Source organism: Orbicella faveolata, unplaced genomic scaffold, assembly GCF_042242905.1.
Source record: "Orbicella faveolata isolate gen_17 unplaced genomic scaffold, um_ofav_v1 contig_2, whole genome shotgun sequence".
NCBI classification, from domain to species: domain Eukaryota; kingdom Metazoa; phylum Cnidaria; class Anthozoa; order Scleractinia; family Merulinidae; genus Orbicella; species Orbicella faveolata.
The window spans coordinates 17,700,937-17,723,319 of NW_028301547.1; the positions used below are offsets into that span (position 1 = coordinate 17,700,937).

Genomic DNA, 22,383 nt, shown 5'->3' on the forward strand with positions numbered 1-22,383 from the left:
AACTAATACAACTAAAGCCATATTTTTCTATACTACGACATATGATATCGTTCATTTCAGGTGGTTGGGGTGTTATAATGTAGCGTCTTTCATTGCTCAGTGATAGTTGTAAACTAAGATCGTCTTCAGAAATAACAAAAGCGTCTAAAAACGCATGGTCTTGAATGCGCCTTGTTTTGAAAACGAGCACGGTGAACCCCTGTTTTGTTTTTTGTTTGTTTGTTTGTTTGTTTGTTTGTTTGTTTGTTTGTTTTTTTCCAGCTATTTTGACAAAAGGTTGTCCTTACCTCGCTACATCGCAAGTTTTTTTTAAAAAAATCTGTGCGTGGGAACATTTTGGGCGCGAACGTCCTTAACAATAGGTACCTCGAGGGAATAGCCCTTTTCATGGTTAATTTTTCTCATTTGCATTACAATGTAATCCAACGTGGATGCGAGGCAATTTCGGGCTAAAATTACAAAATAGGCCGAAATTGCCTCACATACATGCTAGATTTTATTGTAATGCAAATGAGCAAAGTTAACCGTGAAAAGGGCTAGTCTGGTGGGGGATGCAAACATGGTTAACTAAACAGATTGAAATTAATATTGTGTTGGAAGTCACAAACTGTACAGGATGAAAAATGAAAGCCTTTATATCCACAGTTTTCCAGTTTTCATGCCGAGTTTTTTTTCAACCAGCATGTTCAATTACACCACCCTCAATGCAAACTGAGTTGGTACAAAGGAAATTCAAACTCCTTGCATGCCAAATTCCGCTAACGAGAGCGTTTCAGGGATCCCGTAAGATAATTTCTCCCTACAAAACCACGGCAACCCGCGCTCGCCAAATAAAAAAAGTGAACACATAAATCCGCCAAGATGTATAGAACTCAACCCAATCTCGTTCCCAGAGTCTTCGTTTCCCTTGACCAGCGGTCGGAAAATAACAGCTCTGGGAGCAACCATTTCAGGCGTGCGCCATACATGCAGACTGCGCAGTGAAACCGGACGGGCAGAATTCGGTTATTTTAAAATGGTTGATCCCAGAGCTCTCGTTTTCCGACGCTGGCCAAGGGCAACGAAGACTCTGGGAACGAGTTTGAACTCAGCCGGACTGTGAAAAGATTGAGAAAGAAAGTTAACAAGGATACATATGTAGCAGTTTTCTTTAATTTAGGCTGACCAATTTTTTGCCGGGATGAAGAAAAAAAAATTCAACTTATTATTATTATTATTATTATTATTATTATTATTATTATTATTATTATTATTATTTTTCGTGTTATATGGGTACGTGACTGCGTCTCGGTTCATAAACACGCAAATGATCTTGGCTTATATCAAGCAATCTTGCCCTCACGCTTGATCAATAAACCATAAACATTATTGTTTATGTTCATGATCTTAAATTCCTTGAAGATCTCTTGAAACTGTGTTGGCCATGCAAGCTTTGCGGATGATCTTGACCGAAACTGTAGATGAGGTCTGAAAGGCCGTCTACTAAGGTAACTAAATGTATTGCTATCTCAGTGAAATAAGATATCAAGGAAAGCACTTCTACGTTACGAAATGAAATTTCCATATTGGTAGGATGATTGCTACAATGTGCCAGAAAAGCCATTGTGTCCGGCAGGGAATCTTGAGCTCTGACGAGGATTCCGTGCTAGAAGCCGCTTTTATTTGCTGCCCCGTGGACGGTCCCTTCACGAAATGCATCAGAGCTCGAGCCTTTTTAATTTGCCGTAAAACTCTAAACCCAACTAGCCAACCAGTGTACAACTTAGATCTAGACTATCTCAAGCTTTCCTATTTCCTCGGGGCACAGAGAGAAGATAGAGCAAAGAAGGGAAGAGCGAAAGGAGTTATTAGCATCCAAGTGCATCATTCGTGCCCTGATATCTAATCCAAAGTTAACACGAGAGGTTTTCATTATCTACCATTATCAGAAAAAAATAATCTTCATACTTAGAGGGGAATTACAATAGCGAGTGCGATATTGCGTAAACGATTCCCTTATTTGCTGCTGACAACATCGATCTTGAAGTCCTATCAGCTAGACTGTGGTACTCCATTAAGGGCACCATTATAAACAGACAAAGTACTCAACGTCTCTCAACGTCTCTTCAGAACTAAATTCGTAACAAGCTTGGAATCAAGTCTGGTAGAATGGAAATTCTTACAGAAAACGGCGCTACGCTTGATTGGTGTCAAACGTAATGTAAATCAGACATGTACTGTGAAGGGCGTTTTGTTCACATCTGATGTTTTAATATTCACAATGGTCAGTCGTTGAATTGTTGAAGTCCTTCGAAAATTGATGTCTTTCATCAAAGATGTTCTTGTGTTAATGAAAACTTGACACAAGAAACTGCGAAAGGATTTCAGGAATATTCATTCCATCGCCCACGGCATCCTCACTGAACCATAACAGAGAGAAATCAAGAAAACAAAATTGCCTTCGTGTAAGTTTCGGTGGCATTCTTTAAGAAAACGTAACCATCTTAGTTTTAATCAACATTCACGCTACTTTCAGTCGTGAATTCCATCGGCGAGCGTTATAATCAATATCAGAGGAGTCTTATTATTTTATTTTGCATACGCAATAACACAATTTCGAGTGCAATTTCAAAGGATAATGTGGAAAATTAACAAGTGCTTATTTATTGAAATTTGCACGGGAAAAACATATGTGATTACATGTTTAAAAAAGAAAACTATGTCGTCTTTCGCTACTCACTGATTACTTAGACCAATTACCCTTGGTCTTTCATTTATTTTCTGCAAGTTTCGAAGGTATTAACAAACGTTCTCAAACTCATTAATAATTCATCAACCGTGAAGGAGGTTTGGATACCCGGTCTTAATTAGCATAGATTTTGACGATTTTACTTCTGCGTTTACTTGTTAGTTTTAGTTTCGATTGAGAAGATATATCAAACACTCGAGACAGTGTTTCATCGGCTATCCAAACACCTCGAATTTCGTCAAAAACTGACACTCCGCTACGCGTCGTATTTTCAACTCTCTTCTCGGTGTTTGGATATCCCGATGAACCACTGTCTCTCGTGTTTGATATATTACTTCCGATAATGCCGGCAACTTCGAGTGAACTGTGGTAATTTGACTTTACGGAACGTACAAATTTCGGAGTGTCAAAACATTTTTACATTCAAACATCAATTTCCCCCGAAATATAAGTTAAAATGCGATGCAGTCGTACTCCACTCCTGGCTACTTCTCCAGATCAATGATTAAAAATAGTTTTAACATAAGAGATAAGCAGAGATGTCGGCAAACAATATTCGAAAGTGAGGTCACTTTTCGCTTCGTTATGGTCGACCGAACGTAGTTATATGCATAGTCAATTACTGTGTACGAACACAAGCTACGCAAATTTGCATATTTCGTACTAGTGAAATCATGGAAATCCTTCGGCAAGATCTTGAAAAGAGGTTCAGTATACTTTCAGTTAAATGAATACATTTCTACTTCACTCTTATTTTGAATGAAATGTCCATTTTACGCACGCTAATAACCTGGGAGTCCTCCACTTATTAGTTTGTGTTTCGGTTAACTGACAAGCGCATTGTTCTTTCAGCACGACAATCTCCGTCCGTAGCTATAGAGTTGTTTTGTTTGAAGAGTTGGCGTGATCTTCCAAAGTGTTCGGAAATCGTTCATTTATTTTCGACCTGCTTTGAAACTGACCTCAAATGGCCGTCGGCAGTTTTCGAGCTACTCCGAATTAACTTCGGATATCTTTAATTGTAATCTGCCCTCGTAAACGACTTTTCACTCATGTTACACTTTTCTACACTCGTGCTACAGGACAGCTGCATTCATATTCAGCCAATGGGAAATCAGTTATAAGACAACGATGGACAAGTTCAGCATATTGCCATTTTTAACCCTATTGTTCCAGTTGACAGCTATGAGATATTTGTGGTTGACCGTCGACAGACTAATATTTTTACTAAGAAAGTAACAGAAAGAACGCTTCTTTGAGATTGATTTATTTTTTACATGCATAGCTTCCCTTATCTCACGTCTTGGGAATTTCAGGCCCTCACAATAAAAATCTCGCCCGTTTGGATCAGAAAAAGTTGGTACAGAAAGGGTTTCTCTCGCGCACTTATTCCGTTGACCCGCTGGTTAATCGACTAAAATATCTTAAGGAAAGTTCGGTAAACTAATAAGTCAAAGTTATCACCTTATCCTTTGCTGTTAACTTTCCGCGCGAAGCCTTCCAATAAATGTGCTAAAGGGATTACCAATATCCCGAGGTGTGGAAAGTTTCAGTTAATTAAGTGTTGCCACCTTATAAACTAAAATATTTCTTGTAGCAAGGCATTCCTCACGTCTCCGGGTCTGTGCACATTATCACGAAGGACTTGTATTTTTCGCATTTTTAGTCGTGGATACGCGTCAGAATATGCAAATTTTTCACTCACTAAGATGTAAACAAATTAGTCGATATGACAACGACCAATATAGATTTGTTCACAACATGCCAATTTGTCACTCACTTAGATCTAAACAAATCGATATGTCAACGACCAATATAGATTTTCCAACGTACCAATAGGGAGCTTAAGAAAATCACGACGGCAACCGCAACGGCAATGTCGCTAAACAAAAGGCCGGTTTAATGACGAGAACAATGGCTGTACACGTGCGTTACAATTCTTGGTACTCCGGGTGAAATGACCAAATTCTGTGTTGTCTGTGTTGTCTGGAGAACGTGAACCACGACAGCTAACTTTGTAAATTTTTAAATTTACTTCGTGATAGCTTTGACAGTGATAAACATTAAACATAGTAAATGACTTTAGGGGGCGAGATTCGAAGGTAAAATATGAACTAATTTTATAATCGACGTTGTCCTCGGCGTCGCCGTCGTGGTTTCTTGCGCTCCCGTTCAAGTACACCTCGGCTTTCCTCGATTGATTCTCGTTGTATTCAGCACATCGTATGTAACCGAGTCATTGCTAGTGAAAGACTAAAAGGTGTAACTTTGTGTGTAGAGATTGAATATGAAGCTAAGAGTCTTTAAATCAAACATAAACGAAGCTATCGGAAAGGTCAGTAGCACAACTTAACAGTCCATCCAACTGAACAAAACACTCTTGTAGCCAGAAGCACGAAATGCAGTCAGAAAACTATAGCAACAAAATTATCTACGGTAGGGTAACGCAGAAAGTCCCTGATGGGCCGCAATAGGTGCTCCGAGAAATTCGTAAAGACCGCCAAGGTGTCAAAAAAAAAAAATTTCAAGAATTCAATTTTCGGGGGTGGATAAACGTTTAACTTATAATAAACAAAGCTAGAAATATTGTTTTAGAAGAGCAGAGTTATTTTGACTTTTTTGCGTGACCTTGTTCATTATCTTCAAAACCTTATAGGAGCTAATCAAAGTAGACCATTCCATTTTGTACGCAATGTATCCATGAATCTTTTGGTAAAAAGGCCACAAGGGAACGCAAACTTAATGGTCTGGTGTGCATGATTAAACATGTAATATGCATGTCTGCTAATCAAAGTCGTGTGTAAATGTAACTAAAGCAAACTCCATTGCTATGGAGCTACAGCCTGGTATATTTGTCTTATCTTTATAGTATGTCTTATCTTTTTAGCAGCGAATTTACTTAACAGTAAGGAATTGTGTATCACAGACAGAATTTCAAGCTTGAGACTCCTTCACACCCTAGGAATATAGAATTTTGCATCCTACCATATATTTTGCGGGAGATATGAATTTTACACAGTCGCAAGTCACAGACGATATAGAATGATGCACTAGTGAAAGCCTTCTGCACAGTTCTCAAGTCTAGTTTCTTTCCCCTCATGATCAGCAGTTCAGTGAGACTCTCTTCAATAGCAAACTGAAATGGGAAACATAGTTGGTAGATATGGTTTAACGTGACTTCACCCAATACGGCAGGATGCATTGGTGGTCATCACTGTTGTATTTGGTCAGTTCAGACGAGCTCCAGTGCATTTCTTTGTTGACATCGTTAGCCGAAATAAACCAGTCAATCGAAGTCAATCGATAAAAATCGATATCGGAAATAAAATGATTCAATCGATATCAATCACCGATTGCTATCGATTGATAACCGCAATCGATAAGAATCGAACTCACAGAAAAAATTCTTTATCGATTGCTATCGATTGGCAGCTATCGATAAAAATTGATAATCCCTGTCTTCAGGAATATCAATTGTTATTGATTGAAAAACTCGACAATAACCACCCGAACTAGTCAAAGATGGTGTCACGTTCCACAGCCGATGGAACTGGATTATTGCAATGAACGGATACGACACACGAATCCAATCTAGAAGTCCGCCATGCTGCTTTAATAATCAACTTCCCAACTTACATTGCGCGCTTAAGTATATTATGTATGATGCACCGAAATGTACCTTACAAACACTACATCCCTTCCTTTTTTTGTATAACCACTATGATCTTAGGGAAATGTCAACACAATTGAAAGTCAACTAAAAACCTAGTACGACTTAAACTCACAAAACGGCTGGCCCTAAAAATAATTAATTCTCCTATTTTGAACCGTAACAGTCAATAATGACATAAACTCATAACAGAGTCTCTAACAATAGCATTCAAGTCAAAACAGAGTCCTTAAAAATGACGCTCAGGTCATAACAAAGTCTTTAAATCTTTCCGGCAGTTTCCTGGCCCTTGTTGGTCTCGTCATAACCGGGCTGCTCAGTTTTTCTTGTTCTGCTTCCGGTTCCACAGGATCAGCAACATCAAGCAATGGAGCTGTTTCCTGCGGATTCTGTGATGCTTCCTCGTACTTCTTTACATGGGTTGTGTTTCGCATAAGTTAAACGCCTTCTGGTGATTCAACGACAACACTGTTCCCAGTTTTGGTTACAACATCATAAGGCTCAGGAGCAAATGGTGTTGACAACTTGTTTTTGCGCTCTTGTTTCACTAAGACTTTGTCACCTGGAGCTAGGTCTGACTCCTGGGAATTCCTCTTCTTGTCCGCACAGTGTTTAGCTTTGGCTTTCATTTCGCCATCTCGGTCTCGCATCTCACTCTCTGTACTCTCCTCTCTCAATTCAGGTAGTTTAGTACGCATCTTTCTGCCAAACAAGAGTTCTGCTGGACTCACACTTGTGGTAGTATGAGGGGTTGACCTATATGCTACCAAATACTTGCGAACTTCCTTCTTCCATTCTTTTCCCTCAGCTTGAGCTATTTTCATTCTCTTGAGGAGGGACTTGTTTTGTCTTTCCACCTCGCCGTTCGCTTGTGGCCACAATGGTGTGGTCTTCCTGTGTTCTATGCCGTTATCCTCCAAATACCGCTCAAACACTTCTGATCTGAACTGTGGACCATTGTCGCTTCGAAGTGATTGAGGTAGTCCATGTGTGGTGAAGATTTTCTCCAAACACTCTATGACTTTCTCTGATGTTGTCGAACGCATGACTTCCACTTCATAGTACCTGCTGAAGTAATCAACGATGACTAAGACAGATTCTCCTGATGGTAATGGACCTAATAGGTCTATGGCGAAATCTTACCATGGGCTACTTGGTAATGGGGTTGACTTGATTGGCTCTGGGTTTGCCGGACTACTTACAAGCTGACAGCCATGACAGGTTCTGCAAAACTTCTCGGCTTCCTTGTCAATCCCAGGCCACCATACCTTTGATCGCAATCTCTGCTTCATACTGACAATTCTTGGATGTCCTTCATGGGCAAGGCTCAGTACTCGAGGTCTCAACTTGCTCGGAATGACAATCCTGGTACCTCGAAGAATTAACTTGCCAATAACACACAGTTCGCCACATACTGGTATGTACTGCTTGTGCTGATCACCTTTCCAGTTTCCATCTTTAATATGCTGACGCAATTCCACGAACTCTCTGTCCTTTGATGAGGCTTCTTCAATTTCACGTGTTGTCATCGCTTGAGGAGTGGCAGTTACTGCGACAAACCTGACAAATTCATCTGACACCTTGTGCGCTGATGAAGATTCTGCTTGCTCGTTCGCATGCAGTAAGCGTGACAACGGATCGGCAATGTTCTGCTCTCCAGGTAGGTATTTGACTTGGAACTTGTATGGCTGTAATCGCAAGATCCATCTTTCGATTCGTGCACACGGCTTTGATCTGCTTGAGTAGATTGTTTCCAACGGTTTGTGATCAGTGTACAGTTCAAATTCAATGCCGTAAAGGTACACATGGAATCGTTCACATGCCCATACAACAGCCAAGGCTTCTTTTTCCGTTTGCGAATAACGCTTTTCCACATCGCTTAGCCTCTTGCTTGCGTAACTAATGACTCTTTTCCTGCCTTGCTGCTCCTGGATGAGGATTGCACCGAGGCCTACCGGGCTTGCGTCTGTTATGATTAGTGTCTTGGCATTTTTATCAAAGTAACCAAGAGTTTCTGCACTTGATAGCCTCCTCTTAAGCTCATTGAACGCGCTCTTCTGCTCTTCTCCAAACTCGAAACGGACACCCTTTTTGGTTAATCTGCGCAATGGCTCTGCGACCGTAGCAAAGTCCGGAATGAAACGAGCATTGTAGTTTGCCAGTCCCAGAAAGCTTCTGACTTCTGGTGCACTCTGCGGTTCTCTTGCATCAACGATCGCTTTTACCTTGTCTTCCGCAGGGCCAATACTATTGTCGCTTAACACCAGTCCCAAGAACACCATCTGGGTCATGTGGAACCTGCACTTCTCTGCATTCAGCGTGAGATTCGTCTCTTTCAGCCTCTCCAAAACTTGCTGCAATCTTCTGTCATGTTCTTCAGTGTTCTTCCCAAGAATAATGATGTCATCTGAGATGTTGGCAATACCTTCACAGCCTCGTAATGATTGCTGAATGACATGCTGGTACACTTCTGGAGCTGAGCTTATCCCAAACATAAGGCGCTTGTACTGGTATAGACCACAATGTGTAGTGAACGTTGTGATACTTCTGGAATCTGGATGGAGTTCTAATTGGTGATAACCCCATTTTAAATCCAGTTTACTGAACACTGTGCTTTGGTTGAGGTTTTGGAGCACTTCGTCCACTGTGGGTATAGGATAACGTTCTCTGATAATGGCTTCATTAGCCCTTCGCATGTCTACACAAAGGCGTATTTCGTCATTCTGCTTTGGGACTACTACAACTGGACTAACCCACGAGGTCGGGCCCTCTACCGGTTCAATTATGTCCATGGCTACCAGTTCTTCAATCTTTTCCTTAACCTTGTCTCGAAGACTAGATGGGGTGCGCCTGACTGGTTGCGCCACAGGAGGTACATCTGGATTCACATGCAGCTTAACTTGGTAATTCTTTAACTTTCCCACACCTTCAAAGATTTCTTTGTAATCGGACATGATTGTCTCATTAGATGTCACAGTGCAGATCCGGGTTCCTAATTTCAACACGCCTAGCTGTATGGCAGTTTCTCTTCCAAGCAGTGCCGCCCCCTCACCATTAATAACAACAAATTCGGCTTCGGTTTCTTTCTCCTCTACTCTTGCCAGTGCTGAGAATGTTCCTAGAACGTTCAGCGGCTGTTTACTGCCATACGCATAAAGCTTCTTATCACTCTTTCTCGACACACACTTAATCTTGTCTTGCTTTAACTTTGACCACAGATTTCTGTCAATCACATTGGTGCTCGCGCCCGAATCGATCAGCATTGCAACTACAACTCCGCCCACAGTCACATCTATTTTCTCAGGAGATGTAGCGGAATTCACAGTAAATGCATACTCATCTTCATCTCTTTCACTTCCCACATACCTTACTAACTTCTTTTTCTTTCCTTTTGTCTTCTCTTCCCGTCTAGGTTTGAGAGGTTTGGCTGTTTTCGTTCTACACTGCGAACCAAAATGGTCACCTCCTCCACACTTATAGCAAGTTTTTCCTTTCGCAGGGCATTCAGAGTCTCGTCCAAAATGTCCTACTTTTCCACATCTGTAGCATGCTCGCTTTACAGACTCCTTCTCTTTGTCTTCCTGCTTGTCGCGGACCAAATTCATATCCTTTCTGCCTTCCATATTCTCCAGCTGTGATTGAACTCGCTCGTGATTTGCTGCCGTCGAAACTAACAGCTCTAAGGTTAGTTTCTCACCTTTTTCCAGTAGTTTCTTCCTTAATTCATGTGATTTACATCTCTGCAGGACTTGATCACGAATCTGGTTTTCGGCTTGTTCGCCGTAGTCACAGTCCTTCGCCACTTGCCTCAATCGCGTCACGAACTGAGCCACAGTTTCGCCGTCCTGTTGTTCCATGCCGCGGAACAGGTGATTTTGGTATGTCGAATTTACCTTTGGAATGAAATAATCGTTCAAAGCCTTCACCGCTTTTTCGTAATCTTTCGCCTCGCCTGTGTCAGCCAACGTTTCGAAAATTTCTTGAACAGCTTCGCCGGCAGAATGAAGGAGTAAAGCTCTCCTCTGGATTTTATTATCCGCTTTATCCGCTTCGATGAGCAGGCCTTTGCTGTCGGCATACATCGAGAAACTTTTCAACCAACGCTGCCATCGCCTTCCCACGCCTGAAGGTTCACCATGTGGGTCGAAGGGTTTTACACTCGTCAAATCGTCTATCTTTATTGACGCCATGGTCTGGGCAGTTGCAACTTCAATCCTCGTCGCCAGATGTCACGTTCCACAGCCGATGGAAATGGATTATTGCAATGAACAGATACGACACACGAATCCAACCTAGAAGTCCGCCATGCTGCTTTAATAATCAACTTCCCAACTTACATTGCGCGCTTAAGTATAATATGTATGATGCACCGAAATGTACCTTACAAACACTACAGATGGCCTTGCTATTGTGTAAAATAATACCTGGAACTACACGAGACAGGAGTTCATCTTAACATGACATGACGATGTTTAAAACCTAAGGATTCAAAGTCCAGGTGGAGTGACCTCTTTTCCAGGTCCTCTGGGGTCTAAAGCAGGATCTTGGCATTTCTGTTCATCGCCGCGCTATTGACTGTATCCTGAATATCTTTATCGACAATTTCGCGTAAATCAGAGTCTACCTCAATTTCGTAAACACACTTGGTTAAACTTGGTTCAGCAGAAGCTGTTATTTCACAAGGAAATAGCCCGTCTAGCCGGCGTTCAAAGGGGAAGGAGAGGGGCAAACTAGCTAGAAGCATACTTCACAAGTCGAACCCTTGTTTTAGGAGAACGAGAAACACAGAAAACAACTTCTTCTGTACTGTTCGTGGTCAATATTTATGGCGGCAAAGTGATTACTGCTATCCTACTACAGATTATATTTTCCTTCTGGCCTACTCCGAGATCTATTCTCACGTTTGTTTCCAAGACGCAAATAATTGAAATCACTAGAACACTGACTCTGTTGTTTATTTTGCTTCATCTAAATTCCGATGCTACCATGAGACTGGAGGGTTTTACACTGCTACTATAGCCTGAGCTTTATCCGGTGTCGCAAACAAGCAAAGAAAGATGTAAAGCCCACAAAAGTTTCTGTTAGTTGTTGCTGTTGTTGTGATTTTGTTGATGGTTGATAAAATTACTCAACAAAGCCATTACAGGCAAATTTTGTCAAACATTTTATCAGTGCAAATTGTAAAAGGACAAAAATAATTTCCGATAACAATCGATAAAAATCGATACTACTCGAGGAATCAATCGTTATCGATTCCCATTGGCAATCAATTTCACTCCTCGATTAATATATGTTATCGATTAATATCGATTATCGGTTTATCGATTGACTGCACCTGGAAATACGTCACTCGGTAGACAAATGTTTAGGCGTCCGGGAATAGGTTTTGATGTCTGGCAATCGATCAGATGATACGAAAATTTTCCCTCGAAAGGTACCACTGAAAAGAAATCAAACAGCACCAATAGTTAGTCCGCATTCCAGACTTTAGCTGGAAGAAAATTCGAAATAAGAGTGTCCCGCATTCGGCAGAATCCACATGTGCCAAAAAGTTTTAATTTACACGGTAAAAATAAAGCGGCTCTACCCTAACCTATCCACTCATGTGCCAACATTTAGGAGTGCCGGACCCATAGACTACAGCAGACGCTTTCTGTTTCTGAAATCCTTTCTGCAAAGTAGGGAAAGAAACTTGAAGGAAATGGACTCGCACTTCTCGCCGCTTGAGCGTTCTTCTTATCCTTCGCATTCTTAGCGTCGCACGCTAGAAAAGGAAAGGGACTTCTCGCAGTCTACAGGAAAAACAATGAATGTTTTTGAAATGGGGCATAATAAACCTCCTTTGAAAGCTGCGAAGTTCGCATTATTTTGACTTCTGATTTGCTTTTTGTTTCGCGTTACGTATGTTCTGATTTATGCAATCCATTTTCTTTCGACTACTCTATTTAATCAAATCTGATTGAAATGTACATTGTATGAATAGAAATAGAGTAAGGAGTGGACCATTTGACGTTTTAGGGGGGGGAGAGGTGATTTGGTATAGGCAGGAATACTTTTAACCCTCTCATTTCCGTTGAAGGTTCAAGTTATCGGGAGTCGACTGTATAGTTCAGAGACTGAACTAGCCAGCAAAGCCATCCGGCTCGCGCCAGGCCCCTCGCCAGCCCGTCTCTCACGGCTTTGCCGTACGTGCCGCAGCCCATTAGACCCTGCTTGCTGGCTATGAGCAACTTAGATCCTCTAAATTTAACACGAAGGCTCTAGACACGAGAATGCGACAATGCATCTCGTTTCATCTAGGCCGATATTACTGGCTACTACCTATGCATATATGAACACATCCGTCCCACGCTAGGAAAGGAAAGGGACTGCTGGCAGTCTATAGGACCCAAAATGAATGTTTTGAAAATGGAGCTTACTTAAGTCTATAAATCGAGGAGAAGTGGTCTTCTGATGAACGACACTCGCTATTCCGTTCCTTTACTTCCCGTCGACAAACAAATACTCTGTAGAACGTATTAACGCACGTCTTACCTCGACGGTTCCACATATCATATCATGCCCTGCCACGCCCTATTAAAGGCTTAGGAAATAAACTGATGCTTTTGTTGCTGGCTCGCTAGGGAATTTTAAAAGATTATCCTGGAAAGTTAAGCTATGAATAGGTTTCTGCATGGAGAGCGGAACAGCAAAACGTTCCCGGCAAATAGTCTAAAAAGAAGACATTTACTTTACTTCTTAAAAAATTTAGTTCCTTGATGGATTCTGAAAATTGTGCTTCTTGGTACCACTGAACACGTGGAACTTGTGCGCTACATTCGACAAGGTTTACTGACGTCTGATAGTAACAATAGCCAAGCCGATAACTATTGTAGCATTCGCAGCATAAATTTGACAACTTTGAGTAAGCCGGCGAACTCAATAAGACAGATTTATCTTGCTGTCAAACTTGAATTTTCTTCTCTACTGATGCGGATCTTTGTTAGTTTTCAGATTAACTGTTATGGCAAGAAAAGGATACAACAAGATATCTCCCAGTGAAGATAAAGAAAAAGTCAGCTTCGTGTCTCTTCTTTTCTTTCAATGGATGAATAGTATCTTCAAGATAGGCAGTGAACGACCATTAGATGAGAATGATCTTTTACCCCTTTCAAAAGAGAATTCTTCCACTTTTCTGACCGATCAGCTTCAAGCAAACTGGAACAAAGAAAAAGCAAAGTGCAACAGAAATCACAAAAAGCCTAGACTTTGGAAATGCGTCATAAAGTTGATCTCGGTAAAAGATGCCATAATTATTGTATCCACGGATGCTTTGCGTTCAATTTCTACCCTTCTTCAACCATTGCTATTGGGATATCTTATTTCCATACTGATGTCATCTGAGCCACAAAAAGATAATCTTCTGTACGGTTGTACACTTGCTTTGTGCATAAATTCTATCATAGGAGCTCTTTGTATGCACCACTATTTCTACAGATGTGAGCTGTTGAGTATCAGAATTAGTTGCGCCTTAAAAAGTCTAATCTATTATAAGGTAAGCACGAATAGTGTATAATAGGAGAGGAGGGAGTGTGGTCGAGCCTTGAGGGAGGAGGGGAGACTCCTTGTCCTTTTACTTGTATTCTAGCGTAAACAAATGTCCAGCTGTAATGAATGAGGGATTTTGCGAAATTTGAAAATGCGGAGCTCCAGCTGTGCTCTTACAACCATCTTAAGTTGCGCAATCTAAATTGTGAAACATTTATTTGACAACTTCTATCCTAGGAATTCTATGGCGAATTCCCTTATTCGCAACAATTAACTCAGTCAGACCCAGCAATCCTGAAAATTTGAGGTCAAAAACTTAAATCCTTCTTGAGATATCTTTTCTCAAAGGCAAATAAAACTCGTTTTGAGAAAACGAGCTTTGAACTTACCGGGAGAAATGCTCCTCAAAACAAAACTTCAATACCGCAAGATTCGAATTCCGGTAAAAACAAAAATTCCAAATTTTTAAAGAATTTCAGGCAACCCTCTATCCCCGATACTGAGTGTTCTATGCGGACACTTCATCGAAGTCAACAGAAATTGCTTTAGCGACATCGTTAGATTGCAAAGTTGATGCAGCGTCAGATAAAGTAATACCACACACCACATTGTGCTTCTTTAATCCTTGTTTCGAGAAAATCCTAAGATTTAGTGTTTCCTCTTTCGCAGACGCTACTTCTCAGCAAGGATGCATTGTTAAAATTTACGACAGGCCACGTGATCGACCTTATATCAAATGATGTTCAGCGAATGGAGGAAGACACAGTCATGTGGCTTTACTTATTGTTTCCTTCCTGCTTTCTCCTCGTTGTGATAGCAGTGTTACTCGTGTATTTGATTGGCTGGCAATCTCTGATGGGAGTCTTTTTCCTTTGTTTTCTTGTACCGTATTTCGCTGGGATCTCTTATATTAGTGCTGCACTGCGCTTGCGCACGGCAGCGCTGTCCGACAGACGCATCTCCTTGATGAACCAGGTGGTTTCTGGGATTCGTGTCATCAAAACGCGTGCGTGGGAGGACGAATATCGAAGAAAAATTCAACGCACGAGAAGGTAGGGGAAACCAAATGTAGTACTTAATGTTGACTCTGTGTGTAATTGCATTCACTGTAGCTGTAAGATAAATTTCAGTCACAACTCATCGTCTTCTATTGCCAACTTGCGAGTTTGATCAGTTACCTCATCGTTTACTTTCCGCTGACAGAACACGACCACGCGTGTAGTCTTTTAAGGGATAAGGGTAAGGGATAACTGTTCTTGGTTTTTGGCCAAACAGTCCTCAAATTGAAGGTTCCTGACTACTACTCTTCGTAATGTGTACTAAAACAGTTGTACTGCTCACCCTCGTTTATGCAACTGCTCCTTTGGCCATTCGCTCATGTAATATCTCGGCTGTGAAAGACTCTAACGGAAATTCCAAAGACAATTCTCTTTTACTACTTCATACAACGTGCCACTAGCGGTGTTGGTAAGTGATATGTCCTCATAGTTCTTTTGCGTTTTGTTTTCAGAAATGAAATTAACACCATCCGTAAGAAAAGTGCCATTCTGTCAGGAGTTCTTGCCTTGTGGGACAGTTCCGTATCAATGGCGACCCTGTTGTCTGTCGTTACTCTCGTGCTTACTGGTCAACCCATCACACCTGTAAATGTCTTTATGCTGCTAGGTTTTATGGATATCGCAAGAACAATAACATGCCTTAATTTTTCTTCTGCTTTGTTGCAAGGAAACGACGCTCATGCGTCGCTAGGAAGAATAGAAGATTTCCTCCTTTTAGAAAACCTTCCCGCCATCTTACGTGGTCAGTCTCAAGACGACATCAGTAACCCAGGGAGCAAGGCAACCAAAGTTACGAGTGGTCTGTCAGATCAACAGGCGAAAATGGCAAGGGTATTCAATCCTGACCTAAGAAAAACTCCGCTGAACGAGCCCAGTATTTTATGTGTGTCGAATCTGACGAACCGACAAATCGAGCGGCAAGATGAATTTATTTTGCAGGATATTGAATTTTCCACAGCACCCCAAAGCCTAACAGTCATTACTGGACCAGTGGGAAGTGGAAAATCTACTCTTCTCTCAGCGATTGCTGGCGAGATCTCTGAAGTTTGCGGGACAATAACCTTCCAAGGTTCTTTTGTTTATGTTCCCCAGACAGCTTGGATCTTCTCTGGAACAATAAGAGAAAACATTCTGTTTGGTCAACCATACGATGAAACAAAGTACACCAGTGTAATTGAAGCATGCGCCCTCAAAGAAGACATCCAGCGGTTTCCTGACTATGACAAAACAGTTGTTGGAGAACGCGGAGAAGTTCTGAGTGGAGGTCAGAAGGCGAGAGTAAGTTTAGCACGCGCAGTTTACGCTGATGTAGACCTTTACTTGTTAGACGATCCTCTGAGTGCCGTTGACTTTAAAGTTGGCCAACATATCTTTGAAACATGTATTAACGACCTACTGGGCGATAAAACGCGAGTGTTAACATCACATCAGGAACAGCACATGAAAGAAGCTAATCAAGTGATTGTGTTGTACAAAGGCCGCGTGTTGGAAAAGGGAAGTTTCATTGAACTGCAAGAAAAGGGTATTCTAAACACAACTGTTGACCCGCTCTATCAGACAGTTGGGAAAGATAGGAAGTATACTAAGAGCGTTGCTCGGGAAATTGAACAGAAAAACGGAGGTGATGGCTGTGACACAATGGCTCCACTACCCAATGAACCTAGGAGTTTGGAAATATCACAAGAAGATCGCTCCATCGGAGTGATTTCATCAAAGCTTTACTGGAACTACTTTAGAAGCGGAGTACATTGGTCAACAATCTGTGCAGTAATTTGTTTGTGCTTCATAACGCAAGGTAAGAGTTCCTATTGTAACTAGTCATTCATACATAACAATAACTTTATTTTGTATTTCTTATAAGATTATTAAGCTGATCAACGACAATTTCATTATGATTTGCTTCTTATCAAGGTTTTGATCATATTATTTTTATTTTGTCTCTTTCTTTTCTCAGCAATGATGGTTGCTCCTGACGTCTGGCTCTCGTCGCTAACAAAGAAACTACCAGAAGATCAGGAAGACAACACAAACTTGACTATCTATGCTTGTCTCGTCAGTGGGTCCCTTATCTTTGCCATCATTCGAGCTTATGGATTCCTTCTGGTTTCCTTAAGATGTTCAGAGCGTCTTCATGACAAGATGGTTTTGGCTATTTTACAAGCACCGGTTCATTTCTTTGATTCCAATCCCGTGGGAAGAATACTCAATCGATTTTCTAAAGATGTAGGGTGCCTTGACGAATTGTTGCCCAAGACTTTTCTAGTATCTATCCAGCGAGTCTTGTTGGTGTTAGCATCAATAATTGTTCCAACTGTTACAAATCCTTGGCTTCTATTTCTTGTTGTTCCGTTGATTGTGTTAGTCTTGTACATCTCCAAGTATTACTTGAAAACGTCCAGAGAGCTCAAAAGGTTAGAGTCAATATGCCGCAGTCCAGTCTTCTCTCACTTTTCCGAGACCCTGAATGGACTGGACACGATTCGAACCAGAGGCAGACAAAGGGATTTCGTGGATCAGTTTTACAGGTAATTTCGTTTAGTCTTAAGCCTGGCTCACACTAGCGACGTAACGACATACCGACATCGTCACGAACGACATGAAAAGGACATTATCTCGACGTAAAAAGGACGTTATGTTTGTAATGTGAACATGTAGACATAATGACATATTGTACATAACAGCCTGAACATAACGACATAAAGATAAAACCGATCTTTTCCTTATGTCGTTATGTCGATGACGTTATGTCGTTATGTCGCTAGTGTGAACCAGGCTTTAACAGTCTTAAGGGCGCTTTTCACTAGAGTTTTGAACATAAAACGCATTTCCTTTGATTTTGCGCGCATTTCCACGTATATTGATATGCTTGAATATCTTGTGCCATTAAGATCAATTGCGACTCGCTTGTATATGTTTTCTAGAGCCTCAAGTGTTTAGTAATGACTAGCTACTTACGTACTGCAGTTTCATTCCGTTAGATATCAAGATGTTCATAATCAGTCCTATATTATGGTGATGGCCAGTGGGCGATGGCTTGGTGTACGCTTAGACCTTCTCATATCCATGTTAATTGGTGCAGTGTCTCTGGCAGCTGTTTTGGTGTCTCAAGATGCCGGTAGGTGCATTTGTAAGGTAATCAAAATCGGCCAAAAAAACGATACTAAATCTGAGGATTTGGCATTACGACACCACGCTTGCCTTATTCTTAACAGAGCTGATCAATATATTCTATTTTTCATTTTGCTGTTTATCTATTACTCTCATGGAGGTGTATCGCAGGGACTCGCCAAAGATTACCATTTCGGTTTAAACTGAGACACGGAGAATTCGCGTTAGTTAAGGGCAATCACAGCCAGCAAAATAGAGGAGCCTCTCATTACTTGTTACCGGTCTGTTTTTCGTTTACTGGCAAAAGGCAATTCGGATTGGAACGATATCTGCATGATACGACAACAAAAGTAGCTAAAAGTGAATGATTCTTTTATGATGGAGGCGGCGTGCCGGGTACCCTACGAACAGCAGACTCTTAGTGGAGAAAGAAATGCTGGACTTGTAATCGACAATGGACCCATTGAAATCGTTCAAACTTATACTTAATTGGGAACACTCATTTCTTCAACGTCTAACTTTTCATTGGCACTTGATAACTTGAAAGAAAAGGCCCTTCACGCCCTTTTCAGTCTCAGAAAACACAGCAAATTTCCTCCATTCCTAGCAAATAAAATTTTCGACGCGATTATCTCCCCAATTTTGTCCAATGCAACAAAAGTATGCTTTATACTCGCAACGTACCATGCAAAACTCTAATTAACTAGAATTATGTTACTGTTTTAGTTTTAGTTCTAGTTGTTGTTGTTGTTGTTGTTGTTGTTGTTGTCGCTGGTTCAAATGCTCTTTCCCAGTTAGGAGCAATGAAACTGTAATCTTGGTCAATAATTCTCTTACCCATGACCTTGTTTACACAACCCTTTCAGTGCAGTGAAGACCGAGTGAGGAGCGCATGCCGTCTTGGCAGAGGTGGCGGATAGAACTGCGCACGAGCAGAATATTATCGTGTGCAGCTAGGCTCACAGGATGGGAGTGAGCGCAGTAGCAAAGAACTATTTAAGATAGTTTATTTAATGGTGACAGAGGTCTCTTAACCAATCAAAAGAAGAAGAATATCCGTCAAATGTGGAATTAGTCTATTCAGCGGAAAGTTGTATCATAGGGCGAGGTATTTTCATTCGTCAAGTTTAAAAAATAATACCCAGCCGTATCATACGACTGCACTAAACGCTCTAAGAGCGTTTACTCGGGCTTCGTACCACAGTAAAAAGTCGTACTTTATGAAAACGCGTATTGGACACAATAAAAGCAACTTAAAGAATCAGGATATTTTAGCACAAGAGTTCCGCTTAGATATTTACTATTCAAGTTGCTTCGATGAGTATCTTCCTCATCTTATCGCAAGTTGTGAATTTAAACCATTTTGCTTCGAGAATGAAGCACAGCTGTCTACGCATCGATGGAGAAGTTGTTTGCAAAGAATTTTCGAGGTCTAATGGCGATTACTTTGTACATGCTAGCAGAAATTGTGCGAAGTTTGTTTACTGGTCGTGGCGATCCGAGTAAATTGATTAGCTGAACATCTTTGCCGTGTTGCGATCTTAAATAATCCCTTTCGAGAGAGCCAAAACGAATCATGATAAACTCCTTCGCGAAAACAACAGTCCTGTGACTACAATAGGCTCAAATTGCGTTGCACAACATTTGCATAAACTTTCAAGTTGTGTATTTTGCGGATAACTTCCAAGAATCTGCGACCCTTGACGCAGTTTATGAAGAAATATTCAAGCTACATATTTTTATTGAATCAAGGCAGGAGTATTTTTAAAAAGGACTCTCATTTATAAGGGAAGATGCGGCATTCTGTTTTGCTATTTATCTTGGTTTCATGCTCGTCTAGTTCATGTCACGCAACATGATTTTCTTTTGCAGTCAGACACAGTTTTCTAAAAGAATTGGCAATTGCTAAGACTGCTAAATATATTTGAACTACTAGTGAAACAACTGGCTAAACTATCGTCAATGCAGATTTTCCTTAGGACTTGGCAAGAACATTGGTTCGTCAATAATACTGCACAATTCCCCGCAAAATCGAAGGTTTAATTCTTCCACACAATGTGCCTCCAAATTCACCCGTTTTTTTTTTCCTGCACCCTACTAGAAAGCCAACTAACTTGGAGGCAAGATATTTAATTCAAGTTACCGCAATCGGGTCAGTTGTTATCTCACGAGAACGTTACGAGCGTGAACTTTGCTTACCTGGCTGGCTTTCAAGCAATATAATTCGTGGACCGATCCTTTCTGAAAACGATCGACATCTTTGTATGTGAGATAACGTATAAGGCGCGATTCTTGCCAAAACTTTCTTCGCAAAACGCCGCATTCTTTCACGAAGAGCGAGCAATATCGTGTTTCTCGTCCCCAGTTTCCATGGTCTACGCATGGAACGCCTGCGACCATGACCCCCCTTTTGGCGACCAAAACGCTTGCATTTTATGACTCGGGCTTTCCTACGGAAGCCCGAGTAATGATCTGAGTACTCTCTTCTCATTTTTTTTCTTTTGTTTTAATCAGCTTGGGCCGGACTTGCGCTTGTTTATGTCATCCAAACTTCGATGCGTACTCAATACGCTGTCAGGAAAACTTCGGATGTCGAGAATTTCATGACCTCAGTTGAACGAGTGATGACGTACACCAGCCTTGACTCAGAACCTGGATACAAAGTGTATAGGCTTCCCCCAAACCAATGGCCACACGCAGGAAATATCACATTTAAAGATGTGTCATTAACGTATTATCCGGGTGGACCTCAAGTACTGAAGAAAATCAATCTTAACATCAAAGGGGGAACAAAGATCGGTGTTGTAGGCCGCACAGGTGCAGGCAAGTCATCTTTTGTGGCAGCTCTCATGCGCATGCCAGATGCTGATGGAGACATACTGGTCGATGATATTCCAATCAAACAGATCAATCTACAAGACTCCCGACGATGTATATCTGTTCTTGGCCAAAGCCCTGTTCTGTTTAGTGGATCGCTGAGAAGAAATCTCGATCTCTTGGAGCAGTTGCAGGATGCAGATTTGTGGCGAGCTTTGGAGAATGTGCAACTGAAAGCGTTGGTAGAAGGTTTAGAGGAAAAGCTAGATCACGAGCTCTTGGAACATGGAGCAAATCTCAGTGTAGGAGAACGACAGTTAATTTGTTTGGCTCGTGTGCTGTTACAGCAAAACAAGATCGTCATCTTGGATGAACCCACTGCACATGTGGATCCAGAAACAGAACAAACAATCTGGAACGTAATGCATGAGAAACTAAAGGATTCCACGGTCATCACTATAGCCCATCGTTTAAGCACCATCAAAGACTGTGACATGATTTTGGTCTTGAAAAATGGGGAGGTTGACGAATTTGATAAATTTGACGCTTTAGTAAATAAGAAAGGAGGTGCTTTGAGTGAACTGGCTCGAGTTGCAGGTATCTAGATAGGCTAGATCCCCCTTTGTTAATTTACAGATCATATTAAATTTGAATGAGTTTTTGCGGCTGTTTACTTCTTGCTTATCGAAAAAAAGTCAGAAGTGTAGCAGCTCTCGTAGGCTTGTAATTCTTTTGCTTGTCAGCAGGTGTTATTGTTTTGGGGTTGGGGGCATTGTTCCGATTATTTTATTGTCCTCTCAAAGGATATCACGCCATTCATGTGAGACCTTACGAGAGCTGCTAGCCGACCCAAAATAAGCAGTAGCAAGTATCATTTAAAATTTTTGCTAATGATGTCATCGAGGAACATTGTACAAAGAAGCGAAAACACTCTATTTTATCTAAACAACGTTGTTTGCGATTGGTGTGTGAGGTGTATTAGTCTTTTAATGGTTACTACTCACGCACGTTTATTGGCTTTATATAACCACTTATCTTTTACACTTTTAGAATTAAGATTTAAATTTAGGGGGTGGAATGTTATTACATAGGCCCTGAAAATTAATTATATTCTGTACGAAAATATAACGCGTACATTATGAAGTAGCAACTAAGTTGTTTCGCCAACCCGGAGTAAGACGAGCATTAACATAACTGTCTTTAAATTGTTATAGTCGTTATTAGGCCGTCACCAAACGCTTAAAGGACAAAACAAATTGATCTTTGTTGCACCTGAGTGACTGTACCGTAATTTATCCTTTGGGACAAATGAATGTTGTTTTATGGGTCAGCTGAGTTTCAAATTATGGTCTGGTTCGGATATATGGTCTTATATGCGCGACAGAGTTTATTTTAGGTCGATCTTGAAAACTGGTAGGATCGACGACGGTTTTTTGTTGTTGTTGTTGTTATACCGACAGCTGTGTCATAGCATA

The 22,383-nt window shown here is 41.1% G+C and overlaps 1 protein-coding gene across 1 annotated transcript; it reads left to right on the plus strand.

The window, feature by feature from the left end:
• The first annotated feature begins 1,360 nt into the window (after window positions 1-1,360).
• Window positions 1,361-22,058, plus strand: LOC110046370 (ATP-binding cassette sub-family C member 4-like). Its single transcript, XM_089290024.1, has 7 exons — window positions 1,361-1,487; window positions 13,385-13,932; window positions 14,595-14,977; window positions 15,436-16,778; window positions 16,938-17,508; window positions 17,962-18,098; window positions 20,606-22,058. Exons 2-7 carry the CDS (start codon window positions 13,402-13,404, stop codon window positions 21,511-21,513), a joined length of 3,873 nt encoding a protein of 1,290 aa, XP_089146150.1. The 5' UTR covers window positions 1,361-1,487; window positions 13,385-13,401; the 3' UTR covers window positions 21,514-22,058.
• The last annotated feature ends 325 nt before the right edge of the window (window positions 22,059-22,383 follow it).

Coding starts and splice junctions, on each gene's coding strand:
- LOC110046370 (XM_089290024.1), top strand. CDS start 13,402: ATGGCAAGAAAAGGATACAACAAGATATCTCCCAGTGAAGATAAAGAA. Junction 13,933..14,594: donor AAAGTCTAATCTATTATAAG/GTAAGCACGAAT, acceptor CCTCTTTCGCAG/ACGCTACTTCTCAGCAAGGA. Junction 18,099..20,605: donor TTTGGTGTCTCAAGATGCCG/GTAGGTGCATTT, acceptor TGTTTTAATCAG/CTTGGGCCGGACTTGCGCTT.